This window comes from Chiloscyllium plagiosum, chromosome 1, assembly GCF_004010195.1.
Source record: "Chiloscyllium plagiosum isolate BGI_BamShark_2017 chromosome 1, ASM401019v2, whole genome shotgun sequence".
Classification (NCBI taxonomy): domain Eukaryota; kingdom Metazoa; phylum Chordata; class Chondrichthyes; order Orectolobiformes; family Hemiscylliidae; genus Chiloscyllium; species Chiloscyllium plagiosum.
The window spans coordinates 58,673,763-58,694,760 of record NC_057710.1 but is presented as its reverse complement, the minus strand read 5'-3'; the positions used below and the strand labels follow the sequence as shown (position 1 = coordinate 58,694,760).

The 20,998-nt window shown below is 40.5% G+C and overlaps 1 protein-coding gene across 2 annotated transcripts in view; it reads left to right on the top strand.

The window, feature by feature from the left end:
- pdzd2 (PDZ domain containing 2) overlaps positions 1-20,998 on the top strand; it is a 420,957-nt gene that overhangs the window by 264,905 nt on the left and 135,054 nt on the right. For both annotated transcript variants that reach the window (XM_043687429.1, XM_043687436.1), the window contains 5 exons: positions 2,007-2,126; positions 2,798-2,912; positions 6,746-6,819; positions 10,201-10,411; positions 14,218-14,335. In XM_043687429.1, the coding sequence (XP_043543364.1) occupies positions 2,007-2,126; positions 2,798-2,912; positions 6,746-6,819; positions 10,201-10,411; positions 14,218-14,335 (638 nt within the window). The remainder of the gene's footprint in view (positions 1-2,006; positions 2,127-2,797; positions 2,913-6,745; positions 6,820-10,200; positions 10,412-14,217; positions 14,336-20,998) is intronic.

Here is a 20,998-nt window from a genome sequence, read left to right as displayed (position 1 = left end):
CCTGTTCCCTGGATGCTGCCTGACCTGCTGCGCTTTTCCAGCAACACATTTTCAGCTCTGATCTCCAGCATCTGCAGACCTCACTTTCTCCTTACACACTTAATGGTAAGGTCCTAGGGAGTGTTGCTGAACAAAGAGATCTTGGAGTGCAGGTTCATAGCTCCTTGAAAGTGGAGTTGCAGGTCAGAAGGATATTGAAGAAGGCGTTTGGTATGCTTTCCTTTATTTGTCAGAGTATTGAGTACAGGAATTGGGAGGTCATATTGTGGCTGTACAGGACATTAGTTAGGCCACTGTTGGAATATTGCATGCAATTCTGGTCTCCTTCTTATTGGAAAGATGTTGTGAAACTTGAAAGAGTTCAGAAAAGATTTACAAGGATGTTGCCAGGGTTGGAGGATTTGAGCTATAGTGAGAGGCTGAACAGGCTGTTTTCCCTGGAGCGTCGGAGGCTGAGGGGTGACCTTATAGAGGTTTACAAAATTATGAAGGGCATGGATAGGATAAATAGATAAAGTCTTTTCCCTGGGATCAGGGAGTCCAGAACTGGAGGGCGTATGTTTAAGATGAGAGGGGAAATATAAAAAAGAGACTTAAGGGGCAACTTTTTCACACAGAGGGTGGTACGTGTATGGAATGAGCTACCAGAGGAAGTGTTGGAGGCTAATACAATTGCAACATTTAAGAGGCATTTGGATGGGTATATGAATAGGAAGGGTTTGGAGGGATATGGGCCAGGTGCTGGCAGGTGGGACTAGATTGGGGTTGGGATATCTGGTCGGCGTGGACAGGTTGGACCGAGGAGTCTGTTTCCACGCTGTACATCTCTATGTCTCTATTCTCCATATAACCTGCAAATTATTCCCCTTTAGATAACAGTTTAATTCCCTTTGATTGTTTCAGTTGAACCTATTTTCTCAACACACTCGGGTAGAAAGTTTCGGATCTGAATTGACTGCTGTGTGAAAATGTTTCTCCTCATGTCCTTTTTGTTTCTTTCCTTCATTTACATTCAATCTCTACCTCTCATTCTTTATCATTTCATGAGTGGGAACAGGTTTTTTCCCACTTTGTCCGTAGCCTTCATGAGTTTGAATATCTCCATTAGATCTCCTCGCACCATTCTTTCTCCAAGGAAAACAGTCCTAATTTCTCCAATCCACCTTCATGACAGAAGTTTCTTATTTCTGGAAACCTTGCCCTTAGAGGAATTACAAACATTCTTAAAGACTGAATTTAAAAGTGAATTTTATGACTCATGTCTGCATGTCAGGAATTTTATTCTGGGAACCAGCATTATTTTCCATTATGGAGCGTGCTGATCTCCACATAAAACTTAATGATCTATACTCTCATTGCATGTAGGACTGAGCCAGAGACACTGATTAGTAAAGTTTACTTCTCCATGTCATTCTGAAGTTGACAGTCAAATTTATTAGTGTGTTCTAAACTGTATCCCGTATTTTGTATAGCGTGAACTTGGTACAGCAGCCTGTAGTCCCTGGAGTTTAAAAGAGTCAGAAGTGATTTATTTAAAACATACAAAATCCTGAGGGGACTTGACCACATGGATGCTGAAAACATGTTTCCTTTTGAGAGAGCATCCAGAACTAGGGGTCATGGTTTCAAAGTAAGGAAGCGCCCAGTTAAAACAGAGATGAGGAAACATTTTTTTTCTCTGAGGGTTTTGAGTCATTGGAATTCCCTTCCTTAAAAGGCAGTGGATGCAGAATCTTTAAGTATTTAAAGGTAGATGCAGATACATTCTTCATTACCAACAGGAAGAAAGATTATTGGGAATATGCAGGTAGAGTTGAGCTTAAAATTAGATCAGCCATGATCTTATTGAATGGTAGATAGGCTCAAAGCACCAAATGGCCTATTGTTCCTTGTTCATGTATTTGTATGAGTTACTAGCTTTTCAGAAATTCAAGTTGTAAACTGACGAGTGAGACATTGACATTACAACATGCCTATATACCTTATTCTTTACTTATCATTTTTAGGATTATCAAATCGTTAAAAAGTCAGCACGTTCTTTAAGCACAGTTCAAGTGGAATCACCATGGCGGCTAGCTCAGCCGTCAATCATCTCTAACATTGTCCTCATGAAAGGGCAAGGAAAGGTAAGCATCTACACTATCATGGGCCACTGGTTTAATCAGTTTTTTAAAGTATAGTTTATATGCTTTGTATTCTGCCTTACTGCACCTAATGCTAATGTGTGCAAGCAGAATGACTCAATTTTATCTGGCCCGAGGAAACTTAGGCAACTTGTAGTCACTGGTGTTAACCCAACTAAGCTAGTTCAGTCTAGATCAGAGTGATTACGGGTACTTTCTCATAAGCATATCTTATGAGATCATCAGTGGTTTTTCATGAAAAAGAAACTTTATACATCCAATAACATCAAGATAATTCCCAAGAGATGAATTTGAAAAATTAGAAAATGAATCTACTCTTCTCACAACATTGATTCTGTAAGAAATTAAAGATTAACAGAAAGCTGTTCAACCCATCATGATCCCAAAAGGAGAAAAAGCTATTGAGTGACCCTCCATTTCCATCAAACATCCAGAATATTACTTCACTTTTACAACCAACAACTACAACTCTCACTGGATGCATTTTCTTTCACCTTGGTGGTACCTTGCAAGTTTTGACCTTCCACCTTAGTTTCTCAAAAATTGCTACTTAAGGATCCTGACTGCATGTTTCTGATACATCAATAAATACAATCTTGAATATATTTATCCATATTTTTTCTGTTATATTTTGTCTGACCTGTGTTTTCCAGGGTCTAGGTTTCAGTATAGTTGGTGGCCAGGATTCTGCTCGAGGCCGGATGGGAATATTTGTTAAAACTATTTTTCCAAATGGTGCAGCTGCTGCTGATGGAAGACTGAAAGAAGGTCTGAAATCTGATCCTTTGATCCTCACCAATTATTTATTAATTTTAATGGGGTAGAGCAATGTTTCAAGGTTATTTGTCATTTATTTTTAAATTGTCATTATTTTAAATTTCAACAAAGTGCAATCAAGTTCCCAATTTTTATTGATATTACAGCAACTGGGTTCGATCGAGACTCAAATTCAATTTACTTTTGGATTTGGCCAATATCTGATGTCTGACCACCTGCCAATCAATTTATGTTTATTTTACAAGTGTGGTTGTGAATGTACAATAACATTTTGCTTGCTACTTTCCTTACGATTTTGTCAGCTGGTCCCTGGTCAGAGATGACAGACAGTCAGCGTAGGCTTTTCTTTGGGTCATTAAGTTTCTTCAAGAAGCCAAATTGTCAACTGTTTGGAAATTACATTAGTAATAACATGGTTGAAATAAAATCAATGTGGACTCGCAAGAGTTTAGGAACTGCATCAAACATTTTGAACCCAAGTTGGATCCAAATGTATTTCCCGTAAACAGTCTGTTTCACTGATCTAAAGTTGGATTGTGAGTGTGGAAAGGACTCTGGTCAGTTTTGATGGTTTACAAACACACATTTATGTTTGTTACTTCAACAAAGTGAAAGGAAACAACTTTGCCCAAGAAAGCTGGTGGGGAAGAAAGACACTGAGGTATGATAACATTTAAAACAAACTTTGTGATTTGCAACCTAAATCATTGGCAGTTGACGATGCAAACTAGGTAATAAGCCAAATCTGATGACCCCATGATTTTTATAGTGCCTTTTAAATATCAACTTTAAAATAATTTTGAGATTTAGCTCTTTGTTATGCTGCAGTGACTTATTCAATTTAGCTTATTATTTTTGGCTCATTAAAAGAACTTAAGAAAACAGAGCCTGCCATTTTGTAAATTATATTTAAGCCTCTCAGGTGCTCCAATTAAATGTGAAACCACTTGTTATATGATTTGCAGACTCTTAACAGCTGAAGAATTACCCTTTCAGAGTTGGCATGATCTGAACTATAGCAAGCCCTGGCTGATTTTAATAAACAATTTATTTAAGAAATAAAATAACATAAAAAGCTGGTTTTGATATCAAGCAATAGCCCAATAAGACATTTTATTATGGTTGGATCTGAAATGATCAGTTGGGGCACTTGTGTAATGTCTCACAGTCTGCATAAACCTGCTCTTTCTCTGCAGTAATTACAGTGAATAGGGCAAAAAATGAGTTTTATTTTCTTTCCTCACAATGCCAATTTACTTTTTTGAATTTGGCTTTTTGTCACCTTTATAAAATTTCATATATGGATATTTCTCCACTTTTCTTTTGAATTGTTATGGTAATCAAATGCTGACAGTTCATAACATATTGTTGTTATTTGGGATCTTGTATTCTAAAATGGAAGAAAAATAGATTTTAGTTTTCCGTTCCAGAGAAGGTTTTTTTTTGAAAGGTCAGAAAGCCATTTTGAACGGTGAGTTTTTTTAAAATGCATTTCTAAGGAGTCGTGTGATTTTAGTAAAATGACTAGGAAACCAGCTTGGGAGCACAAGGTTTTAGCATAGAGCTAGGAATGACCCTTCAATGAAGTTTGAGCCTGTGCAAGGTAATTTCTGGAGTAAAAGAGATGGATCTTTCTTTCTGATATTAGAAACAAATTCATTACAATAGTTCTTGTATCGAGTAATGTAGTTTGTGTTTTTAATTTTTGTAGTAAATTTTCATGTTACTTTGTTAAAGGTACTTTGGCAGCCTCTTGTGAATATTTTCAATGACTGATCTCCTCAAGAAACAAAACGAAGAATTAAACTTTTGGCTTGTCAAATCAGCTCTGGCTCTGGAAACCAACTTGTACTATATTACTATCAGTTGAGATCATAACAATAGATAGGTAGGGTTGAGCAGTAATAAGTTCCAAATAACTGCTGTCACTCAGCATTTCATTATGAAGTTCTTATTACCACAAAAAGCATTTAATTTTACATTGGCATCACTGTCTTATTGCATATCACTTTGAGAGTATGAACACTTAGAGAGTCATAGAGATGTACAGAATGGAAACAGACGCTGCAGTCCAACTCGTCCATGCAAACTAGATATCCAAACTAATCGCGTACCATCTGCCTGTACTTGGCCCATATCCCTCTAAACCCTTCCTATTCATATACCACCTAGATGCCTTTTAAATGTTGTAATTGTACCAGACTCTGCCACTTCCTCTGGCAGCTCGTTCAAGACATGCACCACCCTCTGCGTGAAAAAGTTGCCCAGTAGGTCCCTTTTAAATTTTACCCTCTCACCCTACACTTATACCATCTGGTTCTGGACTCCCCCACCCCAGGGAAAAGACCTTGTCTATTTACATATCTATGCCCCTCATGATTTTATAAACCTCTATTAGGTCACCCCTCAGCCTCCGATGCGCCAGGGAAAACAATCCCAGCCTATTCAGCCTTTCCCTGTAACTCAAACCCTCCAACCCTGGCAACATCCTTGTAACTCTTTTCTGAAGCCTTTCAAGTTTCACAACATCTTTCCTTTGGAGGGAGACCAGATTTGCACACAATATTCCAAAAGTGGCCTAACCAATGTCCTGTACAGCCACAACATGACCTCCCAACTCCTACACTCAATTCTATGACCAGTAAATGAAAGCATGCCAAACACCTTCTTTACTAACCTATTTACCTGCAACTCCACTTTCAAGGAGCTATAAACTTGCACTCTAAGGTCTCTTTGTTCAGCAACACTCCCCAGGACCTTACCATTAAGTATATAAGTCCTGCTCTGATTTGCCTTTCCAAAATGCAGCACCTCACATTTATCTAAAGTAAACTCTATCCGCCACTCCTCAGCCCATTGGCCCATCTGATTGTGTATTCTGACGTAACCATCTTGAGTGTACATTACACCTCCAATTTTTTTGTCATTTGCAAGGTTATTAAGTATACCTCCTATGTTCGCATCCAAATCATTTATATAAATGACAAAAAGTTGTGGACTCAGCACCAATCCTTGTGGCACACCACTGGTCACAGGCCTCCAGTCTGAAAGGCAATCCTCCACCACCACCCTCTGTCTTCTACCTTCGAGCCAGTTCTGTATCCAAATGGCTAGTTCTCCCTGTACCCCATTAGATCTAACCTTTCTAACCAGTCTACCATGAGGAACCTTGTCAAAGCCTTACTGAAGTCCACATAGATCACGTTCACCACTTTGCCCTTATCAATCCACTTCATTATTTCTTCAAAAAACTCGATCAAGTTAATGAGACATGATTTCCCACACACAAAGCCATGTTGAGTATCCCTAATCAGTCCTTGCCTTTTCAAATACATGTCCAAATAAATCCTGTTTCTCAGGATTCCCTCCAACAATTTTCCCACCATTAAAGTACAGAATCATACAACTTCAAATGTTTATATAGTTTCATGTATTTTTTTAATGCTGTTTGATTTTTAGTCAGGTGTCTCTGGAGCCCCTGACAGGTTTCTGTCCTTTACGTCTCATTTCCAAGGTATTGTCAGTTACTGGATTTGCAGAGAATTGTCGTGATGGCAGTTCCCAAGATTATAATGGAAGCAAATTTAAAATTTATTCTCAGAAACGCTTTATTTGTCTTCTAATTGACATTCAAGCACATTTTATTTCCCTGGTTTATTACAATTTACCACTATTACAATGTGACTTAACTTTTCTTAACTATAAGACAGCAAATTTAAATTAATAGTGATGCTATGGCAAATATTTAACACAACATAGACAATGAACTTTGAAAAGGATGTAAATGCTCCTAAAGATTAATGGATGTGTACTGTACTCAACAGGAGATGAAATTCTAGAAGTTAATGGGGAATCTCTGCAAGGACTAACCCATCAGCAGGCCATTCAGACCTTCAAGGTAAGATGTCCTGTACAAAACCATGGTTTATTTTAAGTAATTCCAATGAAATTGGTGCCAAGATGGTTTCTTGCTAAAATAATAGGAACAGAAGGTGCTGGAGATGACGACCAGGTGCATAGATGAGGGTATTGCAGTTCATGTTGTTTACATGGATTTCTGCAAAGACTTTGGCAAGGTCCAATAAGAGGAGCTGATAAAGAACATAAAAACACAGGGGATCCAGGGTAACTTGGCATGATGACTCTAAAATTAGCTCACTGGTAAAAGGTGGTTTGTGTGACTGGAGCCCAGTGACCAGTGACATGCCACAACATGTTTGTGATGTATATGAATGAAGTAGATAAGAAAGAGTTTAAGTAAGTTTACGGATGACACAAAGATTGGCCAGGTAGTTAATAGTGAGGAAAAAGGTCTTAGGTTACAAAGAAATTTAGACCAGATGGCAGATGGAATTTAAACATGAAAAGTGTGAGGCAATACACTTTGGAAGAAGTAGCAAGACAAGGGAATACTCAATGACTGGCAGGATATTAGGAAGATCAGAGTAACTGAGGGATCTTAAGGTGCAGTCTAGACATCCCTGAAAGTGGCAGGATGGGTTAATAGAATGGTTAAGAAGACATAACTAGCAAAACTGGAACCATTGGGTATCAGAGGGCAAACTCTCCACATGTTGGAGTCATACCTGGCACATAGAAAGATGATTGTAGTTGCTGGAGGTCAGTCATGTTCCTGGATATCTCTGCAGGAGTTCCCCAGAGTAGTGTCCTACACCCAACGATTTCAGGCTGCTTCATCAATAATCTTCTGTCCGTATTAAACTCAGATGTCAGCATGTTTGCTGATGATTGCACAATTTTCAGCACCATTCGTGATTTCTCAGATACTGAAGCAGTCCACATTCGAATGCAACAAGGTCTGGATGATATCTAAGCTTGGGCTGACAGGTGGCAGTGATATTCACACCACACAAATACCAGGCTATGACCATCACCAAAAAGAGACAGTCTAATATAACATTCAATGGTATTACAATCACTGAATCCCCACTATCAACATACTTGGGGTTATCATTGACCAGAAACTCAACTGGACTTCCCACATAAACACAGTGGCGACAAGAGCAGGTCAGAGGGTAGGAATAGTAAGGCAAATAACTCACCTCCTAACTCCCCAGAGCCTGTCCAACATCTACAAGGCACAAGTCAGGAGTGTGAGGGAATGCTCCCTACTTGCCTGGATGGGTGCTGCTTAAACAATACTCAAGAAGCTTGATACCATCTTGCACAAAGCAGCCTGCTTGATTAGCACTACATCCACATGCATCCACTCCCTCCACCACCGATGCTCAGTAGCAGTAGTGTGTACTATCTGCAAGATGTGCTTACAGAAATTCACCAAGGATCCTCAGACAGCACTTTTCAAATCCACGACCACTCTCATCTAGAAGGACAAGGAAAGCAGATGTATGAGAACACCACCATCTGCAAGTTCCCCTCCAAGCCACTCAACATTCTGACTTGGAAATATATTGCTTTTCCTTCACTGTCACTGGGTCAAAATCCTGACGTTCCCTCCCTAATGGTATTGTGGGTCAACTCACGGCAGGTGGACTTCAGCAATTCAAGAAGGCAGTTCACCACCATCACCTCAAGGGCAACTAGGGATGGGGAGCAAATGGTGACCAGTCAGGAATGCTCACATCCCGCAAATTAATTTTAAAAAGGGACACTTGCCTTTATCTGTTCATGGCACAAATTATAAGAGTGTGGAGGTTATATTGAAGTTGTACAGAACTTTGGTTAGGTCACAGCTGGAATACTATCCAGTCACCACACTATAGGTAGGATGTCATTGCACTGAGCGGGGTGCACAGGGGGTCCTCCAGAATGTTGCCTGGGTTGGAGTATTATAGCTATGAAGAGCATCTGAATACGCTTGAAAGCAGAGAAAACTGCAGGGAACCTGATTGAGGTATAAAGAAGAGGCATGGACAGAGTGGAAAGGAAACAACTATTCCCCTTAGTTGAAGGGAAGGAGGGAAGTAATGAGGGAAGTATAATTTTAAGGTAAAGGGCAGGAGGTTTAGAGGGGATTTGAGGTAAAATATTTTCACTCAGCGGATGGTGACAATCTGGGATGCACTGCCTAGAGGTTAGTAGTGATAGGAAACCTTGCAACCATTAAAACGTACATGGATGAGCACTTGAAATGACATAACATAAGACCATAACATATAAGAATAGAATTAGGCATTTGGCCCATCAAGTCTCCCCTGCCATTCGATCATGGCTGGTATGTTTCTCAACCACATTCTCCTGCCTTCTCCCTGTAACCTTTGATCCCCATACCAATCAAGAATTCAGGTCTATAAGCAATGTGCTACAAATGGGATTAGTGTAGATAGATCAGTGCAGACATGATGGGCTGAAAGGTTTCTTCTGTGCTGTTTGACTCTGTGGAGATACACTCTGCTTTTCTTCTTTTCAGATTACGCCAGACCTGCTGAGTATGTTTCGTGTCTAGTGTGACTCTTTTTCAGAATGCTGTCTTTCAAGAAGATAGCTCATCATTACCTTCTTAAAGATGGACACTAAATGTTATCCTAGCCAGCAATGCCTAAATCACATGAGAGTGCACATTACACTCCTGTTCTCTGGTGAACATTGCTCGGATTATCAAACAGAGCAACATCCTTTATGCATAACTCGCCGTCAAACAGACAGTGTGGAACTTCATCACATCATAAACACCATTCCCTCTCTCTTTCATCTGAGCTTTTCTGAATATGTTTTGCAAAGACTTAAAAGAGGATGATGGAAACATTTGCAGCAGAAAACAATTTTTGACTCTGTATTTGACTCCTTCCTTTAAGTAACCACATTCTTTCTCACTTAGTCAGGTGGCATTCAGGATTACTAACTTGTAAAATTTTCCTTCACTATCCCTGTAATTGAAAATCAAGCCCAATGTAGTCTGGGAGATGGTCAGATTAATTATTTAGGGCTGATAACAAGTTTCCCAAGATTGTCCAGCTTCCAACTTGATGAGCATTCTCCTCACTATTCAGTTAGGATGTCTGTTTTTCATTCATGTCAGTTTACCTGTTTTATTATCTCCATACAAACAAGCTGACATATAATGATATAATCTCCTTTTTGAGTTTGGCATTTGAAAGTGAATTTTAAATTGTAATGGCAGACAAATCAGGAATATTATCAAGTAGGTGCCTTGGCCTCCAACTTTCATTCCAACTGAATATGACTTTGTAATGGCAGCACAGTCTCATAAAACTTAACCAATGATATTAATCTGCTTCCTGATACATTCATCTGTCTATCCTAATGTGAATGTATATGTATATATTTTTCCCAATAGCAATTGAAGAAAGGAGTTGTGACTCTAACCGTTCGTACCAGATTGCGCAGTCCTAGCCTTACTCCTTGTCCCACACCAACCTTAATGAGCCGGTCCAGCTCTCCCAATTCCAGTGGTGGAACTCCAATCCCAGCGTCAGAAGAAGGTGACTGCTGCCGCAAAGGACCAGGGCCAAAAGATCGTATCATAATGGAGGTGACATTAAAAAAAGGTAATGCGAATGTTGTGAGGGCCAATAAAATGGCGAAAACTGTACAAATTACATGAACTCTAAGAGTGACAAACATCTGAAAAGGGACGAAGGCTGTAAATGTAGTCATAATAGCAAGGCCATTGTAATTTTGGTAATGCTAATGTACTGTTAATCCAGAGGCTCAGGCTAGTCTTGGGTTCAAATCCCACCATGGCAGCTAGTCAAATTTAAATTCAATTAAGTAACATGTTCAGTGAATTAATAAAACTCGAATTCAAAGTATATTTCAGTAATGGTACCATTAAACTATTATAGATTTACATTAAAAAGTGATTTGGTTCACTTCAGTCCTTCAGGGAAGGAAATCTGGACTGGCCTACAAATGACTCATGTTTAACTCTTAACAGCCCTCTGAAATGGTCAAGTGAGGCATTCAGTTCAAGGGCAGTTATGATAGGCAACAAATGCCTGCCTTGCTAATGACACCCAAGCCTCATGATCGTGTCAAAATATCTTCTCATACAAGAAATACATGAGATGGAAGCTGAGAATGCTCAATGATGAAGGGTGTGCTAACAGCAAGCAAGTAACTGATGTGTATATTTTTCTGAATGTATGTTCCTGACATTGAACAAATTTTCTAGGAGTGAATTTTGAAAATTCAAGCTCTGATTGCCATTATTTTTCCATCCTTGTAGATTAATGGCCAGCCAATTGCAATGAATGCACAACCAAAGTATCTATAAAGGGTTAATCTGGGTGAAGCTCCCCACAAGAAACATGAATTAGAAAAGTTATTTTTCAGGTAGCCTATGTACCTGGTCTTCTATAGTTTTTGATGGGAGGGCACCAATAAATCTGATTTCTGAAATGGCTCATGCCTAGATTTGATCTGGCTGTTTGCCAGAGGTTACAATTTGTACAATAGTATCAAGGAACGTATACCAATTGCTACATATAACTGAAAATTTCATTGTTTTATCTGTATAGTTAATGTAAGTAACTCCTTTACAACTTACAAAGATCTTATCCAACAGGAACATGCAACAGGAATTCAAATGTACAAATCAACAAGCTCCTCAGAGTTTTCTGACTATAATTCATAACATTTACTCTACAAATATCATGGAACAAAAAAGTTATTCTGTTTGGCATGCAGAATTATTTCACCAATTGGAACTGCTTAAAAGGGCCTCTTTTTCCCAAAAAAACCTTTACTGATTATCCATGTATAAATCAACTAGAACTTCTGATTTCACTATAGCGAATAAAAAATAGTAAACGTGAAATGTGAAAACCACCAAAAGAATAGCAAAGACTAGTCCATCAAAAACATCTGATCTAGGCTTTGTACAGCCAGTATGTGCCCTCAGTCTGTCCTCCATATAAATGCAAACTGCAGAAAAAGGGTAGAATAAAACAGACTATTCATAGAAAATTGTGTAAATTCTTTTCTATTGCCTAAGTTTGGATTATCCAAAACCAACCTACCAAGAGAGCACCTATTTCTGGTTTAACCAAAAAGGTTGAGTGCCCTGTAAGGCAACTAATCTACCAAGAGGTAGATTAGAAAGCATCATTTTTAAATAAGCTATGCAGTTCTGATTTTAGAAACCATATTCATTTCCAGGGCTTTGGAGATCAGACAACTGAAGGGATGTGGGAACTGCTGGATTCAGCAAGAATATATCCTTCAAACTCTGCTTTTAGACTAGGCAGAACAGAGGTACTTGTTCACTGTGCCTCCAAGTTTGACTAATACAATCTGCCTCCCTCCTATCACGCGACCATCTGACACTTCTATTGTCAACCCACCACAATCTGATCTTCAGCCCCTGCAATCTGCCCCATCACAGTCCTGCCACCCATGGTCTTTCTCTTTCTTCTCTCAAGTATCCAATTACAGCCTTTTACTGCAGACCTTCCTGCCTAACAATCAGTTTCTTCAGCTGGCTAGCTACCAAGTGAAAAATGGAATTTTGATAAGGCCTCTGTGTACCGTACCCCCATGTGTCCAGAGCACTAAAAATCCCACTCCCTGTAAATATTGACATCTTTGTTTCTTCAAAGAAGCCCCAACCCTTGTCCTCAGTTTCTGCTATTATGTGTCTGGACATTACATTCAATACAAACCTCTAACTCTGGCTGGCCAAGGTTTTTTACATAATTTTGTATTATAGTGCTGGCGATATACCCAACACCCTATTTATTTTCCACAAAGTCTCTACACTGTTTCTTAAAAAAAAATCAACTATGACCTTCTCCTGCTCTGCAATCTTCAACGTGTAATCTTATATGGTATGCACATACTTGAAATTATCCAGACTTTAAACGAGCATACTGTATTTACAAGGACATAGATCACACAAGGGCTCATTCCCTCCACGTATTTGCCTTTGCATTATATATTACATCTAAATTACAATTCACTGCCCACATTTTCTTCTTATCATGCATTCATTCAAAATATCACTTCCACATGAACGCCTTTGGGATACCACTGAAGCTGGATTCTTAACAAAGATGCTCCCATTAATTACCATCCTCTGTAAGAATGCAACCATATCTTTATTTAGCCTGAACTCTACCAAGCAACTCAACATTGACAAGACATTATACAAGTGTTTGCGCACCACTAAAATATAGAATATGTGGAGAGTCTGTATTTACTAGAATGCAATGTAGGTTTTTGCCAATGAATTGCTAGCTTATTTACATTCCATATATTTGGAACCAAGAGAGCTAGTAAAAAGAACATAGAGTCATAGAGATGGACAGCACAGAAATAGACCCTTCGGTCCAACTTGTCCATGCTGACCTGATACCTAAACTAATCTAGTCCCATTTGCCAGCACTTGGCCCATATCCCTCTAAACCCTTCCTATTCATATACCCATCCAGGTGCCTTTCAAATGCTGTATTTGTCCCAGCCTCCAGCACTTCCTCTGGCAGCTCATTCCATACATGCACCACCCTCTGTGTGGAAAAGTTGCCCCTTAGGTCCTTTTTAAATCTTTGCCCTCTCACCCTAAATCTATGCCCTATAGTTCTGGACTCCCCCACCCCAGCGAAAAGAGATTTTCTATTTACCCTATCCAGTTTTGAAAATAAATAATGTCTGTGGGGAAGGGAGAAAAAATTTTGTACAGTTAATATGCTCTTTACAAGAATAGTCTGGGGCTTAGTATTTCTGATTTGGTTAATGAACCAAGGTCAGTGTTATTTTTATTTACTTCAAGATGAGAGGTGGAAAGTTTAAGGGGGATACATGCGGCAAGTATTTCATACAGAGGATGGTAGGCATCTGGAACGCGTTGCCAGCAGAGGTGGTAGAGCCAGGCATGGTAGATTCATTTAAGATGCGTCTGGACAAATGCAAGAGTAGGTGGGGAGCAAAGGGATACAGATGCTTAGGAAGTGGGCGACAGGTTAGACAGTAGATTTGGAACGGCTCAGGCTTGGAGGGCCAATGGGAAAACAAATTTTCTTTGTTCTTAGTTCTTCTTTGTTCTTTTACTTTTATTCAACAAGTATTTTGACAGACATATGAATGACATGGAACAGAGGAATAAAAACCATGAACAAGCAGATGGAATTTGTTTGGAATGGCAACATGGTTGATGCAGACATGGTGGGTCAAAGGGCTTGTTCCTGTGCTATACTGTTCTATGTTCTATTTATATAGCTTCAAAGCACGTTTGTATGAGAATTAAGTAGGTACTTGGTACAATTAGATTAAAATTATTTCTGTTTACTATCATAATGCCCCTTATAACATATAATTGATCTACACAGTATTGCCATTGTTATTTGTTTTATTTCAGAGCCTGGAGTTGGTTTGGGGATTGGGGCCTGTTGTCTTACATTAGAAAAAAGCACACCAGGAATCTACATCCATAGCCTTTGCCCAGGATCAGTTGCCAAACTGGATGGCAGATTGAGGTCAGTCTTAAACTGTGAATTATTTTCTCCTCAAGTTCAAAATCCATGGTGCTTCATTGAAAGTAACAGGTGGAATGTTTCTTTCACTCTCATGGTGATGAGTCTTCTCTTGGAAACTTTTGAAAGGAACTGTAGATCAGAGCAAGTGCCCTGGTCCACCCACATTGATGCTGCAGTCAAGAAAGCACAACAATGCCTCTACTTTCTCAGGAGGCTAAGGAAATTTTGCAATCCATAAAGACTCCAACCAATTTTTATAGATGCACCATAGAAAGATTTCGATCCAGATGAATCAGTTTGGTAGGGCAACTGCTCTGCCCAGGACCGTGAGAAACTAAAGAAAGTTGTGAACACAGTCCAGTCCATCATGCAAGCCCAACCTTCCATCCATTGATTCCATCTATCCTTCTCATTGCCTTGGGAAGGCAGGCAATATAATCAAAGACCCCTCCCACACTGGTTATAATCCCTTCCAGCCTCTTCTGTTGGGCAGAAGATACAAAAGCTTAAACATGTATACCAACAGATTCAAGAACAGCTTCTTCCCTGCTGTTAATAGACCTCTGAATGGACCTCCCAAATTTTAAATTTAATGTTGATCTCACCCTTTGTGCACATTCTCTGCAGCTGTAACATTGGATTCTTTGCTCCGTTCTATTACCCTAATGTGCTTTGTATAGTATAATCTTCCTGGACCGTACACAAAACAAAACTTTTCACTGTACCTAGGTACATGTGACAGTAATAAATCAAATCAATATATTTCAGGAACTCATTTGTAAAAGTTTGTTTTTCTTTCCAATTCTGTCCAGTCCAAAGTTTCTGATTATGTCTACCCTTTAGATGTGTTTCTTAATGAATCTCAGTACAATTTAACCAAAAGTACAATCACAGAGGAAACCAATTCTCCTCATAAGCAACTTCTGAAATCAATGTTTTCCTCTATATTGCTTTACAGGATAGAGGTCAAGACTAGGAACTTTGTTTTCCTTTCCAAAGTATCCTGTGCTTGAAATCTGCATTACCCTGTTGCCTCAACAGTAGAGTTTAGATGACTTGACACAGCCTTAAAAATGACTGTGGGATCTTCATTTCTTATACAACCTGGTAGTATGTCAACATTTACTTTCTTGAGGCATCCAGAAAATTGCCATTTCATACAATATTTGAACTAGAGCAAGTAGCATCTCTCAGAATTTTACAAATTATTTATGTCAATCTACAGCAGGATTGATGAATTAAGGGAAAGTTACTATTCCTTCCCCATGAAATACAGGTTTCTCACCTTGATCCCAAGTCTACTAGGCTAGTCACCCTAGGCTTCCTTACAGAGCTTTCCCTTAGCCTCAGCCACATCAACTTAAACTCCACACCACATGAGTCCCGTACATTACCTCCCAGGAATAAATGAAGATGCATTCATACTTCAATAAGACACAGTCAACCTCACTGAAAGGTAAGAGAGACAGAAAGTATTTTTGTATTCATTTATGGGATGTGGACATTGCTGGTTGGTCAGTCTTTTTTAAAATGGCCATCGCCAGTTGCCCTTGAGAAGGTGGTAGTGAGGTGCCTCCTTGAACTGTGACTACTCTTCTGCTGTGGGTTGACCCATAATACCATTAGGGAGGGAATTCCAGGATCTTGACCCAAAGGCATTGAAGGAATGGTGAGATATTTCCAAGTCAGGATAGGGTGGTACATTGGCTCAGTGGTTAGCACTGCTACCTCACAGCACCAGGGTCCCAGGTTCAATTTCAGCCTTGGGTGACTCTGTGTGGAGTTTGCATATTCTCCCTGTGTGTGCATGGGTTTCCTCTGGGTGCTCTGGTTTCCTCCCAAAGTCCAAAGATATGCAGGTTAGGTGAATTGGCCATGCTAAATTGCCCATTGCGTTAGGTGCATTAGTCAGAGGGAAGTGGGTCTGGGTGGGTTACTCTTCGGAGGATTGGCGTGGATTGGTTGGGCCGAAGGACCTCTTTCCACACTGTAGGGAGTCTAATCTAATATAATTGTGAGTGTCTTCGAGGGGAACTTGCAGGTGGTGGTGTTCCCATATATCTGCTGCCCTTGTTGTTCTGAATGGACATTGTCATGTATTTGGAAGATGCTGTCTGAGGATCTTTGCTGAATTTCAGCAGTGCATCTTGTAGATAGTTTACACTGCTGCTTCTGAGTGCTGGTGGTGGAGAGAGTGGATTTTTGTGGGTGTAGTGCCAGTCAAGCGGGCTGCTTTCTTCTAGATGGTGTCAAGTTTCTTGAGTATTCTTGGAGCTGCACCCATGGCCAATTGACTTTGCAGTATCCAGTGTCTCCAACTGTTTCTTGATATAATGGGAGTGAATCGAATTGGTTGAATTCTGTATCTGAGATACTAGGGACCACTGCAAGAGGCTGAAATGGATCATCCACTCAGTACTTTTGAGTGTGGTGCTGGAAAAGATTAGATTAGATTAGATTACAGTGTGGAAACAGGCCCTTCGGCCCAACAAGACCACACCGACCCGCCGAAGCGAAACCCACCCATACCCCTACATTTACCCCTTATCTAACACTACGGGCAATTTAGTATGGCCAATTCACCTGACCCTGCACATCTTTGGACTGTGGGAGGAAACCGGAGCACCCGGAGGAAACCCACGCAGACACGGGGAGAACGTGCAAACTCCACACAGTCAGTCGCCTGAGTCGGGAATTGAACCCGGGTCTCTGGCGCTGCGAGGCAGCAGTGCTAACCACTGTGCCACCGTGCCGCCCACCAAGCACCATTTCAGCCTCTTGCAGTGGTCCCTAGTATCTCAGATACAGAATTCAACCAATTCGATTCACTCCCATTATATCAAGAAACAGTTGGAGACACTGGATACTGCAAAGTCAATTGGCCAAAAGCACAGCAGGTCAGGCAGCATCTGAGGAGCAGGCGAATCGATGTTTCGGACATAAGCTCTTCATCAGGAAGGGCTTATGCTCGATGAATTCCTGATGAAGGACTTACACCTGAAACATCAATTCTCCTGCTCCTCGGATGCTGCCTGACCTGTTGCGCTTTTCCAGCACCACATTTTTGACTCTGATCTCCAGTATCTGCAGCCCTCACTTTCTCTACTCGGCACTTCTGACTTAAGATTGCTGTGAAAGCTTCAGCATTATCTTTTGCACTTTTTGTGTTGGGCTCTTCCATCATTGAGGATGGGCGTATTGTGGACTCTCCTCTTCCAGTGAGTTGTTTAATTGTCCACAACTACTCATGACTGAATGTGGTAGGACTGCAGATCCTGGATCTGAACTGTTGGTTGTGTGATTGCTTAGCTCTATCACTTGCTGCTTGTGCAGTTTGGCATGCAGGTAGACCTGTTTGTAGCTTCACCAGGTTGGCACCTCTTTTTCAGGTATGCCTGGTGTTGCTTCTGGCATGCCCGCATGCACTCTCCATTGAACCAGGATTGATACCCTGAATTGATGGTATTGGTTGAGTGGGGGATAAGCAAGGTAGATGGTGCTGCTGTATAATGTTGCTGCTGTTGATGACCTACAGTGCTTCATGGATGAGGTCTTGAGTTGCGAGATCTGCTCCAAATCTATCCAATTTAGCACAGTCATAGTGTCACACAGCACAATCGAGGGTATTTTCAATGTGAAGGCAGAACTTCATTTCCACAAGGACTGTGCAGTGGTCACTCTTATTGATACTATATGGACAAGTGCCTCTGCAGCTGGCAGATTGGAAGGATGAGGTCAAGCATGTTTTTCCTTCTTACTGGTTCCTCACCACCTGCCACAGACCCAATCCAATAGATTTGTCCTTTAAAACAGCATGATCAATTATTGTAAATCAGAATGTTCAATGGTAAGAATTGCATTTTCTACCTCTGCTGCACTATATCTTGGGAATGCTGTGATTGAGACTGCTAGTACTCTAGGATTCTTTGTCAACTCTTCCAGCAACCACAATCAAGTCGATGCATGAGATTGCAGATTTTACAACAAATCTCTCAAAGATTCTGAAACAGCTGAATCTCCACAGCATTAACACTTTTAAAATGCTGCATGCAAACCGTAACAAGCAACAACCTTCTGGGGGAAGAAGTCATTTTCAACATTCTACAGCAGTGCATTGATCTGATTTTTAAAGTAGATGGGTGAGCAGTCATAACTAAATGTCACATAGATTATAGCTGAAACCTCATATTTTGATTTAGATGGTATACCTTAAAACAATCTTGCAATCCATTAATAAGTTGCTACTTCTCAGTCTCTCTTGCATTTCACAGTTTTGGCAAAGTGCTATGAATTTCAATGAAGTCAAATGACCCAGGAGCAGTAATCAGTGGAGCTAATAATCTCCATTACCCCAAGGTGCATTGGGCATAATACCATACGAAATAGTTACAGCAGTAGACATACAGCCCCTTGAGCTTGCTCCGCCACTCAGTAGCATCATGGCTGATCTAGCATTCCTCAAGCACTTTCCTGTATTCTCCTCATTTCTTACTGATCAAGAATCTATCCGTCTCAGCCTTTAGTATACACTGAACTCTGTCCCGACAACCCTTTGTAGCAAAAGTTCCAAAGGCTCTCAGTCCTCTGAGAGAAGAAATTCATCCTCATCTCAGTCCTAAATTGGTATCCCTTTCTTCTGAGACTATGCCCTCTGGTCCTAGACTCTCGCATGGAGGGAAACATTCTCTTTTATTCTCTCAAGGCCCTTGAGAGTCTGATATTTTTCAATGAGGAGGGAAGTGAAGGGTAACATTTTTTCAAAAGACCCTCACTTTGCACAAGAATAAGAGAGGGCAGATGTTGGCATTAAGTTGAAAAGTATGTTGTTTCAAAAAGCAATTTTGCCAATGTTGCTTACTTCGTATAGTCTTATTTGTATAAGGATTGTTGACACAAGAGCAGCCAAAGAGTTTTAATGATCTTGTGCCAACTTTATAAGATGGAAAATGTTTTGCTTTTAAAAGAAAATTGTACCTGAACCAATATATTTCCACTGAGTGCAGAATGGAACCCAGAAAAGACTAAAATGGCCTCCTGACACCAGAAGGGAGCACACCATTGTAGTGCAAGGAGACCCCATCACATTATCAAATATGTCAATTGATCAATTTCAGCTTTTCTGCTGTAAGCAAATTGAGATCTTTAAGTGGCTAAGTAAGGGCCTCATCATGCTGCCAATGGTATGCTAACTGTAGGTGAGGGTTGGATACACCTGCTTGTGCGCGCGCACACATACACATACACACCCACAGACATACATGCACATACACATACTTCATGTGGCAGCCTATGATGCTGTGATGGTCTGCTTGTGGGCTTAGGGAGGAGTCATCCTGTTTGCTGACCTGCAGCTAGAGGAGAGTCCCATTAGTAACACACACCTCCTTCTTACCTTTTACATTGATGTCCATCACACCTCTCCCTATGGCCTGCCCATTGGTGCAGTTGAGGCCTTTCCATTTACCTGGATTTTGGGTCCTCCAGTGCTGTTCTGCATCAGCCTCTGGTGACAGTGCTGATACTGAGAGGTTGCCACCCTCTAATTGATCAGCAGCACCAGCATAGGTATGGTGTCCATTCTGGAGGCTCTACAAGTCCCAGCAGCAAGCAGGTATGTTTGAACACAAATCATTTTGACAACAGAGACGTTGCCTCATGCTCTGCAGTCAGTGGACAGAGCATCACCACATCATTAAATCCAGTCCGACATGTGGTACTTACTGTATTAAAAGAATAAAACAAAATAATCTGGTTTAAAATTATTTTAAAATTGATTATAGTATTCCACACAAAACTTTGGACTAGAAAAAAGTTTGAACCAGGCCAGGTGTTAGAATTAGAGGTAGGTGAGCACTTTGGGGACAGTGACCACAATTCGGTGACCTTTACTCTAGTGATGGAGAGGGATAAGTGTGCACTACAGGGCAAGAGTTATAGATGGGGGCAGGGAAATTATGATGCTGTGAGGCATGACTTAGGATGTGTGGCCTGGAAAAGTAAGCTTCAAGGCAAGGGTGTAATTGATATGTGGAGCTTGTTCAAGGAGCAACTATTGAGTGTCCTTGATAAGTATGTGCCCGTCAGGCAGGGAGGAAAGGGTCATGTGAGGGAGCCGTGGTTTAATAAGGAATTGGAATCCCTTGTTAAATGGAAGAGGGCGGCCTATGTAAAGATGAGGCGTGAAGGTCCAATTGGGGCGATTGAGAGTTATAAGGAAGCCAGGAAGGACCTGAAGAGAGAGCAAAAGCAGCAAGGAGGGGACATGAAAGGTCCTTAGTTGGTAGGATTAGGGAAAACCCTAAGGCTTTCTATAGGTATGACAGGAATAAAAGAATGACTAGGGTAGGAATAGGTCCAGTCAAGGATAGTAGTGGGAAGTTGCGTGTGGAGGCGGAAGAGATTGGGGAGACACTGAATGAATACTTTTCGTCAGTATTCAATCAGGAACAGGACATTATTGTCAATGTGAATACTGAGTCACAATTAAGTAGAATGGATGGCTTTGAGGTATGTAGAGAAGAGGTGTTGGAAATCCTGGAAAAGCTGAAAATAGATAAGTCCCCTGGGCTGGATAGGGTTTATCCTCGTATTCTCTGGTAAGCCAGAAAGGAATTTGTCGAGCCTTTGGCTTTGATCTTTATGTCGTCATTGTTTACAGGAATA